The following is a 15,811-nucleotide window of genomic DNA, read 5'->3' on the forward strand; positions in this document are numbered from 1 at the left end:
CCTGGCACAGCTTGAGACTGTGTCCTCTTGTTCTGGGGCTGCTTGCCTGGGAGAAGAGCCCAACCCCCACCTGGCTACAACCTCCCTGCAGGGAGTTGGAGAGAGCAAGAAGGTCTCCCCTGAGCCTCCTCTTCTCCAGGCTAAGCAACCCCAGCTCCCTCAGCCTCTCCTCACAGGGCTGTGCTCCAGACCCCTCCCCAGCTTTCTTGCCCTTCTCTGGACACCTTCAAGTCTCTCAATGTCCTTCTTGACCTGAGGAGCCCAGAACTGGACACAGGACTCAAGGTGTGGCCTCAGCAGTGCTGAGCACAGGGCACAAGGACTTCCCTGCTCCTGCTGGCCACACTCTTCCTGATGCAGGCCAGGATGCCCTTGGCCTTCTTGGCCCCCTGGGCACACTGCTGGCTCATGTTCAGCCTACCATCAACCATCACCCCCAGGTCCCTCTCTGCCTGGCTGCTCTCAGCCACTCTGCCCCCAGCCTGTAGCACTGCCTGGGGTTGCTGTGGCCAAAGTGCAGCCCCTGGCACTTGGACTTGTTGAATGCCATCCTGTTGGCCTCTGCCCATCTGTCCAGCCTGGCAAGGTCCCTCTGCAGAGCCCTTCTGCCCTCTAACTGACCAACATCTGCTTGCTGTTATCTGCAAATTTACTGCTGATGGACTCAATGCCCTCCTCCAGATCATCAATGAGGATGTTAAAGAGCACAGGGCCCAGCACTGCTCCCTGGGGCACACCACTGGTGCCTGGCTGCCAGCTGGCTGTGGCACCATTCACCACCACTCTCTGGGCTCAGCCTCCAGCCAGTTCCTAACCCAGCTCAGAGTGCTGCTGTCCCAGCCAGGGGCTGACAGCTTGGCCAGGAGTTTGCTGTGGGGGATGGTGGCAAAGGCCTTGCTGCAGTCCAGGCAGAACACATCCACAGCCTGCCCCACATCCACCGGGCTGTCACCTGGGCATGGAAGGAGATCAGGTTGGTCAGGCAGGACCTGCCCTGCCTGAATCCATGCTGGCTGGACCTGAGCCCTTGGCCATCCTTCAGGTGCAGTTATTGCCCCCAGGATAATCTTCTCCATCACTTTCCCTGGCACTGAGGTCAGGCTGCCAGGCCTGGAGCTTCCAGCTTCCTCCATCCGACCCTTCTTGTGGATGGGGACCACATTGGCCAGTTTCAGTCACCTGGGACCTCTCCAGAGCCAGGACTGGAGGGAAATGATGGAGAGAGGCTTGGAGCTCATCTGCCAGCTCACTCAGCACCCTAGGATGGATCCCATCTGGTCCCAACCCATCTGCTCCACCACCCTCCTTTCCCACCCATCCCCTGCCAAGAGTCAGTCCTTGTCCCAGCACTGGGTACTGGCTGCTGAGCTCTTGCTTTGCCTGTGCCTGTCACCTGAGTGACACTCCACAGCCACAATTTTCTGCCCCATTGTCTTCCTGGGGTTGGTCCTGCCCACGTAGAGAAGCTGCACTTGCTTTGCCCTGCTCTTGTGCCTGATGGAAGGCTCCTGGCTGTGCTTTCCCTCCCCTAGGACTGTCTGCCTCTGGAGCCCATGCAGGTTCCTCTCAGGGAGCTCTTCAGGCCACGGAAGAAGGAAGTTGAGCAGCTGGCTTCAAAGGACTTCCTGGGCAAACCCAAGGTAAGAGGCATGCAGTCCTTCAGCAGCTGGACATGCCACCCTCTGACAGCCCCAGAGCATTGCTGCTGCTACTCACTGATCACTCTGCTGATGGACACCCAGGGCTGGCAGCCAGGGAAGGCAGCTGGGGCACAGAGGCTGAAATCCATTGGAGCTGCCTCCTTTGCTATCAGAAACACACTTGGGTGCTGAGCCCTTCCCAGCCTTGGTCACTTTAACTCTGAAAGGGCTGAACAGGTCCTGGGAGAGCCCTGTGGTTGTCCTTTTGCTGGCAGTGATGCTTCCCAGAGGACCACATTCTCACTGCTGCCTTCCCAGTGGGACAGGCAGGCACTTGGGAGCCAAATGCTGGGACACAGAGCAGAGAGCTTAGTATCATAGAATCAGTCAGGGCTGGAAGGGACCACAAGGATCAGCCAGTTCCAACCCCCCTGCCATGGGCAGGGACACCCCACACTAGATCAGCCTGGCCACAGCCTCATCCAGCCTGGCCTTAAACACCTCCAGGGACAGGGCCCCAACCACCTCCCTGGACAACCCATTCCAGGGCTTCACCACTCTCATGGGGAAGAACTTCCTCCTCCCCTCCAGCCTCAATCTCCCCACCTCCAGCTTCATTCCACTCCCCCTAGTCCTATCACTGCCTGAGATCCTGAGCAGTCCCTCCCCAGCCTTCCTGGAGCCCCCTTCAGATCCTGGAAGGCCACAATGAGGTCTCCTGGGAGCCTTCTCTTCTCCAGACTGAACAGCCCCAACTCCTTCAGTCTGTCCTCACAGCAGAGCAGCTCCAGCCCTCTGCTCATGCTCCTGGCCCTGCTCTGGACACCTTCCAGCACCTCCAGATCCCTCTTGTCACAGGGACTCTGTGACCATTGCAGGCAGCAGAGTTGCCACAGGCCAGAGAGCTCCAGCAGGAAAGAGAAAGTTTCTAATCCCCAGCTCCTGGAGAAACCTTGGGAAGGCCAAAAAAGGAGGGGCAGGAATGGCTGAAGCTGTTTGGGAATCAAGCTCTGGGTTCTGCACTCTGTGCATGGCTCTGCCTTGTGCCCTGGGATGTCAGAAGGCAGTGGGTCTGAGCAGAGAAGCCTGGGTGAGGGTGGAGGGTCTGCATGCAGCCTGGACTGAGTGCTTGCTTCGGCAGGTGATCTCCTCCATCGTCCCCGACGATGAGTACTTCGGCTTCGAGCCGCTGCGCTTCCAGGTAAGCAGGGCAGAGCTGGCAGGGCAGAGCTGGCAGGGCAGGAGTGCAGCTGCCATGGAGCTCCAGGCAGGGCCTGAGATCCCAACACCACCAGGGTAAGAACACTGTGGAAGAAGAACAGTACCAGACTAGATCCGTGGGGCCCTTGGGGTGTGATGTCAGCCTCCAGCCCTTGGAAGATGCATTTTACAGAGTCACAGAGCTGTCAGAGCTGGAAGGAAGCTCAAGGCTCAGCCAGTCCCAACCCCCTGCCATGGGCAGGGACACCTCACACCACAGCAGGTTGCTCACAGCCACCTCCAGCCTGGCTGCAAACACCTCCAGGGATAAGGCTTCCACCACCTCCCTGGGCAACCTGTGCCAGGCTCTCACCACCCTCCTGGGGAACAACTTCTTCCTAACATCTAATCTCAATCTCCCCATTTCTAGTTTTGCTCCATCCCCCCCAGTCCTATCCCTCCCTGACACCCTCAAAAGTCCCTCCCCAGCTTTCTTGCAGCCCCCTGCAGATCCTGGAAGGCCACAAGAAGGTCTCCTGGGAGCCTTCTCCTCTCCAGCCTGCACAGCCCTAACTCTCTCAGTCTGTCCTCACAGCAGAGCAGCTCCAGCCCTCTGCTCCTCCTCCTGGCCCTGCTCTGGACACCTTCCAGCCCCTCCAGATCTCACTTGTAGTCTCTCTGCCATGTCAGAGTAGCAGTGGAGGCTTTGTTCTGCTCAGCACACTCCAGGAAGTTTGCCTTGCCCTGTGAGCTGAGCTCCTGAGAGCCCAGAGGAGGGGAGAGGATTTTCTTAGTCGCTTCCTGGTGGGATAAAGAAAGAGAAGCTGCATCCTGGCCAGGGGCAGAGCTGCAGCCTTCTGTCTGGGGTGACAAGGCTGGTCAGGAGCCACAGCAAAGCAGCAGGGTGGGCTCTGGGAGGTGGCAGTGCTGCAGCCCCAGGTGTTGTTTCTCCCGCAGAGGCAGGGCTGCTCCCACGCCGGCGCTGATGCTCTGCGGTAAGTGCTCAGCCCTCCTTGCCCTGCCTCTGCTCTCACCATTTCTCTCCAGAAGGACTTGCTCTCTGCTCTGAGGCCTTGGTCAGAGGGCTCTGTGGGGTCCACACCCCCTCCTCACCGGGGTGGAGTGAATGAGGAAGGTGCCAAGGTTTGTGTGGCTGCGACAGGCACTGCCGGTCCCCAGCACCTCCCACCTGAGGACCTGGGGCAGGCTGCAGGAGCTGGGCACGCTGGGGAGGCAGGCAGGGGTCGTGCCATGGCTGGGGAGTGGGGGGTAGAGAGGGGCTGTGGGACCTGCCCAGGGCTGTGGCAGGGGAGGCTCAGTTGTCTTGTGCTGGTTCCCAGGGCAAGGCTTCTGGATTCTGCCTGCCAGCGCTGCTGTTGTGAGCCAGAGGCAGCCTTGCTTCATCAGACATGGATGTGATTTGCTTTGGTGCTGTTGAACCAGCAGGGCTGAGCTCAATAGCTGCTGTGACCTGCAGAGTGCTCCTCAGCACAGTGGGAGTGGGGCAGTGGCATTTGGGCAGCCAGTGTTTGCCCAGCTCCTCTGTCCCCAGCTGGACCAAGGAGCAGCAATGGAAGCCAGGGGTTGGCAGCACCTGAAGCAGCCGGAGCGTGCCAGCTGGGCTGGGTGCAGTGCCCTGGGTCACAGGCAGCCAGCAGCAGAGCTGCAGGGTCAGTGGAGCCGCTGTCCCCTTCCTCTGCAGGGACAGTGAGGAGAGCTACTGCCGAGTGGTGTCGCAGTACTGCCCGCAGGGCGCGCCGGGGCTGAGGGCAGGGAGCTTGGTCTTTGTGCTGCTGCGGGGAGCAGATGGCTGGGCCACGGCCATCCACGATGGGCAGGTAAGGAGCAGGGGGAGCTCAGCCCAGCCCCACCAGCAGAGACCACAGGAGCTTGCTGCAGCCCTCTGAGCACATTCCCTGGCAGCTACCTGTAGCACTGCAGGCAGAGGATGAGCTCAGCAGCTCCTTTCCACTGCCTGGCTGCTGAGCATGGAGCTCTCTGGCAGCTTCATTCACCTCTGCAGGGCATGTGTTGGGGCAGGAATCTCCTGAGGGTAGCAGACCTCCCCAGGGGCAGTGCAGTGTGGAGCAGTGTTTGTCACCTGGGAGCTCCAGTGGAGCCAAGGAGACAGCAGCACAGCAGAGCCCCCCAGGCTCACCCAGCCCAGCACTGCAGGCTCAGCACCAAACCATGGCCCTGAGCACCAGGCCCACAGCTGCTGGAACCCCCCCAGGGATGGGCACTGCAGCACTGCCCTGGGCAGCCTCTGCCAATGGCTGAGATCCCTTCCAGGGCAGAAATCTTTCCTGAGCTCCAGCCTGAGCCTCCCCTGGGGCAGCTTGGAAGCATTGCCTCTGCTCCTGGCCCTTGGCACCAAGGAGCAGAGGCTGCCCCCTCCTCACTCCAACCTCCCTGCAGGGAGCTGTAGAGAGCAGTGAGGTCTCCCTCAGCCTCCTCTTCTCCAGCCTGAACACCTCCAGCTCCCTCAGCCCCCCTCTAGCCCAGGGCCTCCAGGCCCTTCTCCAGCCTGGCTGCCCTGCTCTGGACAGGCTCCAGCCCCTCAGTGTCCTTCCTGCAGGGAGGGCCCAGAGCTGAGCACAGCACTCCAGCTGTGGCCTCAAATCCCAGTGCTGAGCACAGGGGGATGGTCACCTCCTGCTCCTGCTGCCCACCCTGCTGCTGACCCAAGCCAGGAGGCCTTTGGCTTTCTTGGCCCCCTGGGCACTGCTGGCTCCTGCTCAGTGACTGCCAACCAACACCCCCAGGGCCCTCTCTGAGCCACAGCTTTCCAACCACACATCCCCAGGTCTGTAGCTCCCCATGGGGTTGTTGTGACCCAGGGGCAGGCCCTGGCCCTTGGCCTTGTTGAGCTTCACCCAGTGAGCCTTGGCCCATGGCTCTCCCCTGCCCAGACCCTGCTGTGAAGCTTTCCCTATGGACACAGCCACCCAGCTTGGTGCCACCTGCAGACAGTAATTCCTGAGGGTGCCTCAGTGCCCCCAGCCAGGTCACTGGTAAAGGCAGTAAGGAGGACAGGCCCCAGTGCTGAACCCTGGGGGACACCACCCCTGGCAGGTTGCTCCTTACCTCTTAGATTAGCTTTGGGAAGGTCTCAGCTGTGCATCCAGGGTTTAATAGTGGCTCTGGAGAAGATCTGGGGAGTTAAAGCCCAGCAAATCTGAGCTCTTGCTGCAGACTGGGGAGCTGCAGGGTAAGCAGCTTGGATAGAAAGAGAGAACTATGGCAGCATGGAGAAGCCTTGGCTGGCAGAAACCATTTCTCATGTTGCTTGCAAGAGCCAGGGGCAGCCCTGGGTTGGGCAGAGCCAGGGCACTCTGGGTTGGGCAGAGCCAGGGCACTCTGGGTTGGGCAGAGCCAGGGCACTCTGGGTTGGGCAGAGCCAGAGCAGCCTGGGTTGGGTAGAGCCAGGGCACTCTGGGTTGGGCAGAGCCAGGGCACTCTGGGTTGGGCAGAGCCAGGGCACTCTGGGTTGGGCAGAGCCAGGCCTGGGTTGGGTAGAGCCAGGGCACTCTGGGTTGGGCAGAGCCAGGACTGGGTTGGGTAGAGCCAGGGCACTCTGGGTTGGGCAGAGCCAGGGCAGCCTGGGTTGGGCAGAGCCAGAGCAGCCTGGGTTGGGTAGAGCCAGGGCACTCTGGGTTGGGCAGAGCCAGGGCACTCTGGGTTGGGCAGAGCCAGGGCAGCCCTGGGTTGGGCAGAGCCAGGGCACGCTGGGTTGGGCAGAGCCAGGGCAGCCTGGGTTGGGTAGAGCCAGGGCAGCCTGGGTTGGGCAGAGCCAGGGCACTCTGGGTTGGGCAGAGCCAGGGCAGCCTGGGTTGGGCAGAGCCAGGGCAGCCTGGGTTGGGTAGAGCCAGGGCAGCCTGGGTTGGGCAGAGCCAGGCCTGGGTTGGGTAGAGCCAGGGCAGCCTGGGTTGGGCAGAGCCAGGCCTGGGTTGGGTAGAGCCAGGGCAGCCTGGGTTGGGCAGAGCCAGGGCACTCTGGGTTGGGTAGAGCCCAGGGCAGGTATCACTTGCTTCCAGAAAGTCCCAGAGATTCTTCCCAAGAGCACTAGAAAGCCCCCAGGGAGCTGCTGGAGCAGGGGGGGCAATGCTCTGAGGGTACAGTGCCCCCCAGGGCAGTGCTCCCCAGGGCAATGCTCTGAGTCTCACAGTCTCACAGTATAACTAAGGTTGGAAATGACCTCGAGGATCATCGAGTCCAACCTATCAACACAGACCCCATGACTAGACCATGGCACCAAGTGCCACATCCACTCCCCTCTGGAACACCTCCAGGGATGGGGACTCCACCACCTCCCTGGGCAGCACATCCCAATGGCTAACAACTCTCTCTGGGAAGAACTTTCTCCTCACCTCCAGCCTAAACCTCCCCTGGCACAGCTTGAGACTGTGTCCTCTTGTTCTGGGGCTGCTTGCCTGGGAGAAGAGACCAACCCCCACCTGGCTCCAACCTCCCTTCAGGGAGTTGGAGAGAGCAAGAAGGTCTCCCCTGAGCCTCCTCTTCTCCAGGCTAAGCAACCCCAGCTCCCTCAGCCTCTCCTCACAGGGCTGTGCTCCAGACCCCTCCCCAGCTTTCTTGCCCTTCTCTGGACACCTTCAAGTCTCTCAATGTCCTTCATGAACTGAGGAGCCCAGAACTGGACACAGGACTCAAGGTGTGGCCTCAGCAGTGCTGAGCACAGGGCACAAGGACTTCCCTGCTCCTGCTGGCCACACTCTTCCTGCTGCAGGCCAGGATGCCCTTGGCCTTCTTGGCCCCCTGGGCACACTGCTGGCTCATGTTTAGGCAGCTGTCACTCAGCACCCCCAGGTCCCTCTCTGCCTGGCTGCTCTCAGCCACTCTGCCCCCAGCCTGTAGCTCTGCATGGGATTGCCGTAGCCAAAGTGCAGCCCCTGGCACTTGGACTTGTTGAATGCCATCCTGTTGGCCTCTGCCCATCAATGCTCCCCAGGACAATGCTCTGAGGGTACAATGCTCCCCAGGACAATGCTCTGAGGGTACAATGCTCCCCAGGGCAATGCTCTGAGGGTACAGTGCTCCCCAGTGCAGTGCTCTGAGGGTACAGTGCTCCCCAGGGTAAAGCACAGAAGCAAAGGGTGGGCAAAACTGAGCAGCTTCTCCTTGCTGCTTTCTCAAGCAGGGCTGTGCCCCAGGGCAGGGCAGACAGAAAGGGGGCTGGGGGGGCTGGGGCTGTCTCACCCTGCTCTGCTCTGTCTCCTCAGAAGCTGCACATCCCAAGCTCTCTCCTGGAGCCTGCCTCCACGATGGATCCCTGGGTGAGCCTTGCAGCAGGGGTGGGAAGGGGCCCAGGAGATGCTTTGGGGACGTTTGGTTATCACAGGACAGCAGAGCTGTGTGAGAGCCACAGGCTGTGGAAGACTGAGGCCCCCTGGCTGGAGACCAGCTGCTCTTGAGCAGGGGCAGCAGGAGGGTCAAGAGCAGGGCAGTGCTGGTCCTTGGCACACATCAGGGGCTTGGCCTTGCAGCCCACCACAGTGCTGCTTTGCAGCCCAGGCTGTCACCTCTCACTTGCTGTGGGCTGCTGGGGCACACAGAGAGGAGCAGCTGCCACAGCTCTCCTGACCCACTGCAGCCTGCTGAGGCACAGCACAGCCCAAGGAGGGGTTTGGGGGCCTGGGCTGTGTGCTGCTGCCATGCTGTGTGTGGGCACCAGGCGGGGCAGGGCTGAGGAGTGCTCCCATGGTCCAGCCCAGCAGGGTGAGAGCAGCTCACCTCCTGCACTGGGGCTGGAGCAGGCACTGCCTTTTGCCTCCAGACCATGTGCAGGAGGCCTGAAGCCTCACCTCTGACCGAGGGAGCCATCCCTCCCCTCCCCTCTGCACTGTGCCACACATGATGCCAGTCCCTTCCCAGCTGAGCCCAGTGCAGGAGGCTGCAGCCCAGAGCCCTGGCCCCGTGGGAGCTGGCTGCAGCACCTGCTTGTCCTGAGGCCTTTTTTCCCTTCCCATGAAGAGTGCAGCCCTGGCCACAGCACACACCTGGCTGCTTGCTGCAGGGCTGTCTCCCTGTGGGTGCCCCAGGCTTGGCTGGGGGGGCTGGCAGGCAGTGGGGTGAGGCCTCAGTGAAGCATGAGCAGCCCCAGCCCAGCAAGGGGCAGCAGGTCGAGGGAGTGTCCCAGCAAAGTTCTCATGCTCCCTGCTGCCCAAGAGCTGCAGAGGCCTCCCCCTGAGTGCTGCACCTCACCCAGCCATGCAGGGAGCTGTCTGCCTGGGCCTGTCCCTGGGGTTACCCCAGAGGTGTGTCATAGTTTCATTCAGGGTTGGAAGGGACCACAAGGATCATCTAGTTCCAACCCCCCTGCCATGGGCAGGGACACCCCACACTAGATCAGCCTGGCCACAGCCTCATCCTGCTGCCTGCTGCTGTGCTCACCAGCTGCCCTGCTCTCTGATGTCCTGCTGCAGGTCACCAATGGCCTTCCCCTCCCTCCTGCCCAGCTGCCTCCCAGCCGGCTGCCTGTGGATCAGAAGCCAGGTAGTGCCCCGGGCCAGGAGCCCCCCTGGAGGCCCTGTGCACCCCCAGCCTCAGGGCTGCCCCTCTGCTAGGGGCTTGCAGAAGGGCTGCCAAGGCCTCTGCTGACTGCAGGTGCTGTTCCTCTGCTCTTGGTCTGCAGAGCCTGCTGGGGGAGAAGAAGCCTCTGCAAACAGTGCTGGTGCTGAAGGGCAGAAGGTAAAGGGTTTCACAAGCTGGGGCTGGCACAGCCTCACGGGGTCAGGGCTGTGGAGAGTGCAAGAGTCCTGGCCAGGTCCTCCAAACCCCTGAGCTGTTCCTCTGGCCCTTGCCCCATTCCAAAGAGAGGCTTCCATGTGTCTTCCCTCTGCCACTCTCAGGCTGGTAGCCAGGCAGGTTTGGGAGCAGCCCCAGGCTGGGGCAGGGCCCTTTGGCCACCCTCCCCCAGAGCCCCAGGCACAGCTGTGTTCTCAGGCACACACTGTACAGCCCACTCTGCAGGAGAGAGCTGTCCCTGGAGCCCCTGCTGAGGCCTCTCCTCCTCTCCTGGGTGCCACCTCCTGCCCCTCTCAGCTCACAGGTCATTCAGGTTTGCCTTCTCCTGGGAGGGTGTCCTCTGGAGCAGCCTGGGTGTGAGGGAGCTGAAGCTGCTGCTTGGGGGCAGCAGCTCTGTGGCAGTGCCAGCAGCAGATCAGCTCTGCTCCCTTTGCCACCTCTCTTTGCAGGGCTCTTGGAGCCAGTTTTTGGTCAGCTGGACTTCAGAGCAGGCAGCAGAACACAGGGGTTTAGTATCAGAGTATCAGTCAGGGCTGGAAGGGACCACAAGGATCATCCAGTCCCAACCCCCCTGCCATGGGCAGGGACACCCCACACTAGATCAGCCTGGCCACAGCCTCATCCAGCCTGGCCTTAAACACCTCCAGGGACAGGGCCCCAACCACCTCCCTGCACAACCCATTCCAGGGCTTCACCACTCTCTTGGGGAAGAACTTCCTCCTCTGCAGCTGGCTGGAGGAGCTCTGCTCACAGCTTGGGGTTGGAAGGCAGCTGAGCCAGGAACAGGTTTGCTGGGTCCTGAGAGGGACATTTGAACCCACAGTGGTAGGGATGGATGGGAAGGGAGCTCTGGGGATCTGCCAGGGCAGCTCTCACAGCATCACAGTGTCCAGGCAGGTCTGCAGTGTCTCCAGAGCTGGAGGCTCCAGCACCTCCCTGGGCAGCCTGCTCCAGGGCTCTGCCACCCCCACAGGGAAGAAATCCCTCCTCATCTTTAGAAGGAACTTCCTGTGTTGAGGTTTGTGCCCAGCACCTCTTCTCCTGCCACTGGGGACCACTGGGAAGAGTCTGGCCTCATTTCCTGCCCTACCAAGGTCTCCCCTCAGCCTCCCCCAGGCTGAGCAGCCCCAGCTCTCAGCCTCTGTTCCAGTGCCCTCAGCGTCTCAGTGGCCCTGTGCTGGACTCTCCCCAGTAGTTCTTTGTCCTTGAGCTGTGGAGCCCAGCACTAGACACAGCATTCCTCATGGGGCCTCACCAGGCCAGAGAAGGGAGGGCAGAGAACCTCCTTGGACTTGCTGCACTCTTACTGCACCCCAGGATGGCATTGGCCTTGTTGGCCCTGAGGGCACATTGGTGGCTCCTGGGCATCCTGCTGTCTGCCAGGGCTCCCAGGTCCTTCTCCCCTCCTCAGAGCTGCTCTCCAGCAGGTCAGCACCCAGGCTGTACTGCTCCATGGGGTTGTTCTTCCCAGCCTTTGTTCCTGTAGCTGCCCTGAGGCTCAGACCTGCAGTTTGATGCTGCTCTGCCATTTGAGACAGGCCTGAATGACCAGGCTGTGCTCCCACCTCTCCCAGCAGCTCCCACCAGCCCATGGAGAAGCTTCAGCCAGCATGGAGAGACCTGTGGTGCTGAGAGCTCGGTGTGAGTGCAGCCTGGTGCTGAGGGCAGGGCAGCTGCCCCCCGAGGCAGAGCTGCGCAGGCTGCTGCGGGAGCGCTTCGGGCAGCAGGCTGAGAGAGGGAGGCTGAGGTGAGTGTGGGGTGAGCCCTGGGGGCAGAGAGGCTGAGGTGAGTGTGGGGTGAGCCCTGGGGGCAGGGGAGGCTGAGGTGAGTGTGGGCTGAGCCCTGGGGGCACAGAGGCTGAGGTGAGTGTGGGGTGAGCCCTGGGGGCAGAGAGGCTGAGGTGAGTGTGGGCTGAGCCCTGGGGGCACAGAGGCTGAGGTGAGTGTGGGGTGAGCCCTGGGGGCAGGGGAGGCTGAGGTGAGTGTGGGGTGAGCCCTGGGGGCAGGGGAGGCTGAGGTGAGTGTGGGGCTGAGCCCTGGGGGCAGAGAGGCTGAGGTGAGTGTGGGGTGAGCCCTGGGGGCAGAGAGGCTGAGGTGAGTGTGGGGTGAGCCCTGGGGGCACAGAGGCTGAGGTGAGTGTGGGGTGAGCCCTGGGGGCAGGGGAGGCTGAGGTGAGTGTGGGGTGAGCCCTGGGGGCAGAGAGGCTGAGGTGAGTGTGGGCTGAGCCCTGGGGGCAGGGGAGGCTGAGGTGAGTGTGGGGTGAGCCCTGGGGGCACAGAGGCTGAGGTGAGTGTGGGGTGAGCCCTGGGGGCAGAGAGGCTGAGGTGAGTGTGGGGCTGAGCCCTGGGGGCAGAGAGGCTGAGGTGAGTGTGGGGCTGAGCCCTGGGGGCAGAGAGGCTGAGGTGAGTGTGGGGTGAGCCCTGGGGGCAGGGGAGGCTGAGGTGAGTGTGGGGCTGAGCCCTGGGGGCAGGGGAGGCTGAGGTGAGTGTGGGGCTGAGCCCTGGGGGCAGAGAGGCTGAGGTGAGTGTGGGGTGAGCCCTGGGGGCAGAGAGGCTGAGGTGAGTGTGGGGTGAGCCCTGGGGGCACAGAGGCTGAGGTGAGTGTGGGGTGAGCCCTGGGGGCAGGGGAGGCTGAGGTGAGTGTGGGGTGAGCCCTGGGGGCAGAGAGGCTGAGGTGAGTGTGGGGTGAGCCCTGGGGGCAGGGGAGGCTGAGGTGAGTGTGGGGTGAGCCCTGGGGGCACAGAGGCTGAGGTGAGTGTGGGGTGAGCCCTGGGGGCAGAGAGGCTGAGGTGAGTGTGGGGCTGAGCCCTGGGGGCAGGGGAGGCTGAGGTGAGTGTGGGGCTGAGCCCTGGGGGCAGGGGAGGCTGAGGTGAGTGTGGGGTGAGCCCTGGGGGCAGGGGAGGCTGAGGTGAGTGTGGGGCTGAGCCCTGGGGGCACAGAGGCTGAGGTGAGTGTGGGGTGAGCCCTGGGGGCAGAGAGGCTGAGGTGAGTGTGGGGTGAGCCCTGGGGGCAGAGAGGCTGAGGTGAGTGTGGGGCTGAGCCCTGGGGGCAGAGAGGCTGAGGTGAGTGTGGGGCTGAGCCCTGGGGGCAGAGAGGCTGAGGTGAGTGTGGGGTGAGCCCTGGGGGCAGGGGAGGCTGAGGTGAGTGTGGGGTGAGCCCTGGGGGCACAGAGGCTGAGGTGAGTGTGGGGTGAGCCCTGGGGGCAGAGAGGCTGAGGTGAGTGTGGGGCTGAGCCCTGGGGGCAGAGAGGCTGAGGTGAGTGTGGGGCTGAGCCCTGGGGGCAGAGAGGCTGAGGTGAGTGTGGGGTGAGCCCTGGGGGCAGGGGAGGCTGAGGTGAGTGTGGGGCTGAGCCCTGGGGGCAGGGGAGGCTGAGGTGAGTGTGGGGCTGAGCCCTGGGGGCAGAGAGGCTGAGGTGAGTGTGGGGTGAGCCCTGGGGGCAGAGAGGCTGAGGTGAGTGTGGGGTGAGCCCTGGGGGCAGGGGAGGCTGAGGTGAGTGTGGGGCTGAGCCCTGGGGGCAGGGGAGGCTGAGGTGAGTGTGGGGTGAGCCCTGGGGGCAGGGGAGGCTGAGGTGAGTGTGGGGCTGAGCCCTGGGGGCACAGAGGCTGAGGTGAGTGTGGGGTGAGCCCTGGGGGCAGAGAGGCTGAGGTGAGTGTGGGGTGAGCCCTGGGGGCAGAGAGGCTGAGGTGAGTGTGGGGCTGAGCCCTGGGGGCAGAGAGGCTGAGGTGAGTGTGGGGCTGAGCCCTGGGGGCAGAGAGGCTGAGGTGAGTGTGGGGCTGAGCCCTGGGGGCAGAGAGGCTGAGGTGAGTGTGGGGTGAGCCCTGGGGGCAGAGAGGCTGAGGTGAGTGTGGGGCTGAGCCCTGGGGGCAGAGAGGCTGAGGTGAGTGTGGGGTGAGCCCTGGGGGCCAAAGAGGCTGAGGTGGGGTGAGCCCTGGGGTGTGGAGCTGTGTCTGCCCTCCTGGGAGCAGTTACCTGTGGCCAAAGCAGTGCAGCAGGGCTGCAGCAGGGCTCCAGCAGGGCTCCAGCAGGGTCCAGCAGGGCTCCAGCAGGGTCCAGCAGGGTCCAGCAGGGCTCCAGCAGGGCTCCAGCAGGGTCCAGCAGGGCTCCAGCAGGGCTCCAGCAGGGTCCAGCAGGGCTCCAGCAGGGCTCCAGCAGGGTCCAGCAGGGCTCCAGCAGGGCTCCAGCAGGGTCCAGCAGGGCTGCAGCAGGGCTCCAGCAGGGCTGTGTCTCACAGCCACCCCCCAGGGCTGGCCTCCCAGGGGCTCTGGATGGAGGGCAGCCTGTGCTGCGTGGCCTCTGGAGGGTCTTTCCCAGGCAGCTGGGTGCCATGGTGGAGGAGTGGGGAGCAGAGAGGGGAGCTGCAGCTGCTGTTGGGCTTTATCCTGCTCAGCTCAGTGCTGGAGGAACACCTGCAGCAGTGCAGGGCAGCCTGGGAGCTGGCCCTGCCCCCCCTGACTGTGCAGCCCTGGGGGCACTCAGGAGGGTTGGAGTGTGTGGGCAGGGGACAGTCACCCCCAGCAGCGCCCCCCCTGAGCATGCCCCATGGTGTGGTGCATGGCAGCAGGCTCAGAGCTGGCTAGCCCAGGGGGCTTGGCAGGCTGAAGGTGTCAGGGGGCCAGGCTGGGCCCAGCTCTGGCTCTGAGCTGCCCCCCTGCCCCTCAGCTACAGGCACACGGACGGCACGGAGCTGGGCACGCTGGAGGCACAGCAGGATCCGGAGGGGCTGTGGCAGCAGCTGGCAGAGGGCAGCCTGGCACTCTGCTGCCAGGTATGTGGGCTGGGACAGGCTGCTCTGCTCTGCTGGGACAGGCTGCTCTGCTCTGCTGGCACAGGCTGCTCTGCTGGGACTCCAAGCTCTCCCACACTGCCTTCCTCCTGCAGGACTCGGACTCCCCCTCGGCCAGGCCTGTGCTCTACAGGATGCTGGCCCTGCACCCTTACCCTGCCCAGGGGCCAGGGGACCTGGAGTTCAGCAAGGGAGACCTGCTGGATGTGCTCTCTGAAGGTAGCCCCAGTGCTGTCTGCAGGCTTGTGCTGGGCAGCAGATGGCCTCCCCCAGGGCTGGCTCAGCCTCACCCCCAGCAGCGAGGGGCTGGGGCTGGGTTTTGCCCAGAGGGAGATCCCAGCCAGGAAGCCTCTCCCTGAGGCCCCTGGGGGCTCACCCTGCTCCTTTTGTGTCCCCAGTGAACGAGGAGTGGCTGGAGGGACGCTGCAAGGGCAGGACTGGCATCTTCCCCAAGTGCTTTGCCACCCAGACCAGCTGTGGTGCTGCCTCCCTGTAGAGAGCAGGAGCCTTCTGCTGCCAGCCACACCAGCTCCCAGGGCTGGCACACACCAGCCCCAGCTCCCTCAGGCCACAGCCAGGAGGTTGCTGACCCTGGCCAGGAGCTGTGCCCCCTCCCAGATGCCCTGGGGTCAGTCCAGCAGCCATTTGAGCTGGCATACCTCTGTGCTGCTGCTGCCAGAGATGTGCCCATGCAGGGCAGGGAGGAGAGGGGCAGCCTGGTGTCTGGCTGTGGGGAATGGCCTTGTGGCAGCTCAGGGCTCAGGCTGCTGGGTGGCAGGAGGTTAATCTCTTCTCCCTTGCTGCTCAGGCCGGGGCTGGAGAGGCTGAACCTGACTCTAGGGAAGGCCAGGAGAGCCCTCTGGGAGCAGGAGGCAGAGCCCTGCTCCCCAGGCCCTTGGCTCACATGTCCTTGTCTCCAGCACCAGAAGGCTTTTGCACATGGGCTGACACTTGGTGAGGACTACCAGGGGGCACGGCCCACAGCAGTGCCCCAAGGACCTGCCACAGCAGAGGGCTCTGACCCCTCCTCAGCCTGGATGCTGTGTGGGCAGGGGTCCTGCAGCACAGAGGGGAGCTGTGGGCACAGCCCTGGGCTTTGGGAGGAGCTGGGGAGTGTGGTGCTGGGCTGGGGGCTGGAGCTGGAGGCACTGAAGTGCCCAACTCCTGCAGCTGAGCTGGGCTTGGGCTCTGCTGCTCTGAATAAACCCCTCAAGTGCCTGGAGCTGGAACCTGCTGTGGGGTTGGTGTCTGATGAAGCTGGGCTCTGTGGCTTGAGCAGAAGGTAAACCCTGAGCCAGAGCTGGCAGCTCTGAAACCAGCTCCCACTTGTGTCCTGCTGCTGAGTGAGTTGGGAGCCAGCTGCCAGTGTCCAGGGGAGGAAGTTCTGTCACACACCACAACAGCCCGGCACAGCCTGCCCAGGGC

The 15,811-nt window shown here is 63.2% G+C and overlaps 1 protein-coding gene across 4 annotated transcripts in view; it reads left to right on the plus strand.

The window, feature by feature from the left end:
* NOXA1 (NADPH oxidase activator 1) overlaps window positions 1–15,691 on the plus strand; it is a 25,504-nt gene extending 9,813 nt beyond the window's left edge. For 2 of the 4 annotated variants that reach the window (XM_068164162.1, XM_068164164.1), the window contains 11 exons: window positions 1,533–1,640; window positions 2,782–2,841; window positions 3,798–3,835; window positions 4,543–4,678; window positions 8,081–8,134; window positions 9,284–9,353; window positions 9,493–9,548; window positions 11,180–11,352; window positions 14,263–14,368; window positions 14,482–14,605; window positions 14,785–15,691. In XM_068164162.1, the coding sequence (XP_068020263.1) occupies window positions 1,533–1,640; window positions 2,782–2,841; window positions 3,798–3,835; window positions 4,543–4,678; window positions 8,081–8,134; window positions 9,284–9,353; window positions 9,493–9,548; window positions 11,180–11,352; window positions 14,263–14,368; window positions 14,482–14,605; window positions 14,785–14,882 (1,023 nt within the window). In that variant the 3' untranslated portion in view covers window positions 14,883–15,691. The remainder of the gene's footprint in view (window positions 1–1,532; window positions 1,641–2,781; window positions 2,842–3,797; window positions 3,836–4,542; window positions 4,679–8,080; window positions 8,135–9,283; window positions 9,354–9,492; window positions 9,549–11,179; window positions 11,353–14,262; window positions 14,369–14,481; window positions 14,606–14,784) is intronic. The other 2 variants (XM_068164163.1, XM_068164165.1) reach the window with 2 other exon arrangements.
* The last annotated feature ends 120 nt before the right edge of the window (window positions 15,692–15,811 follow it).

This window comes from Melanerpes formicivorus, unplaced genomic scaffold (assembly GCF_026170545.1).
Source record: "Melanerpes formicivorus ecotype bairdi unplaced genomic scaffold, bMelFor1.0.p_v2 SCAF_77, whole genome shotgun sequence".
NCBI lineage: Eukaryota > Metazoa > Chordata > Aves > Piciformes > Picidae > Melanerpes > Melanerpes formicivorus.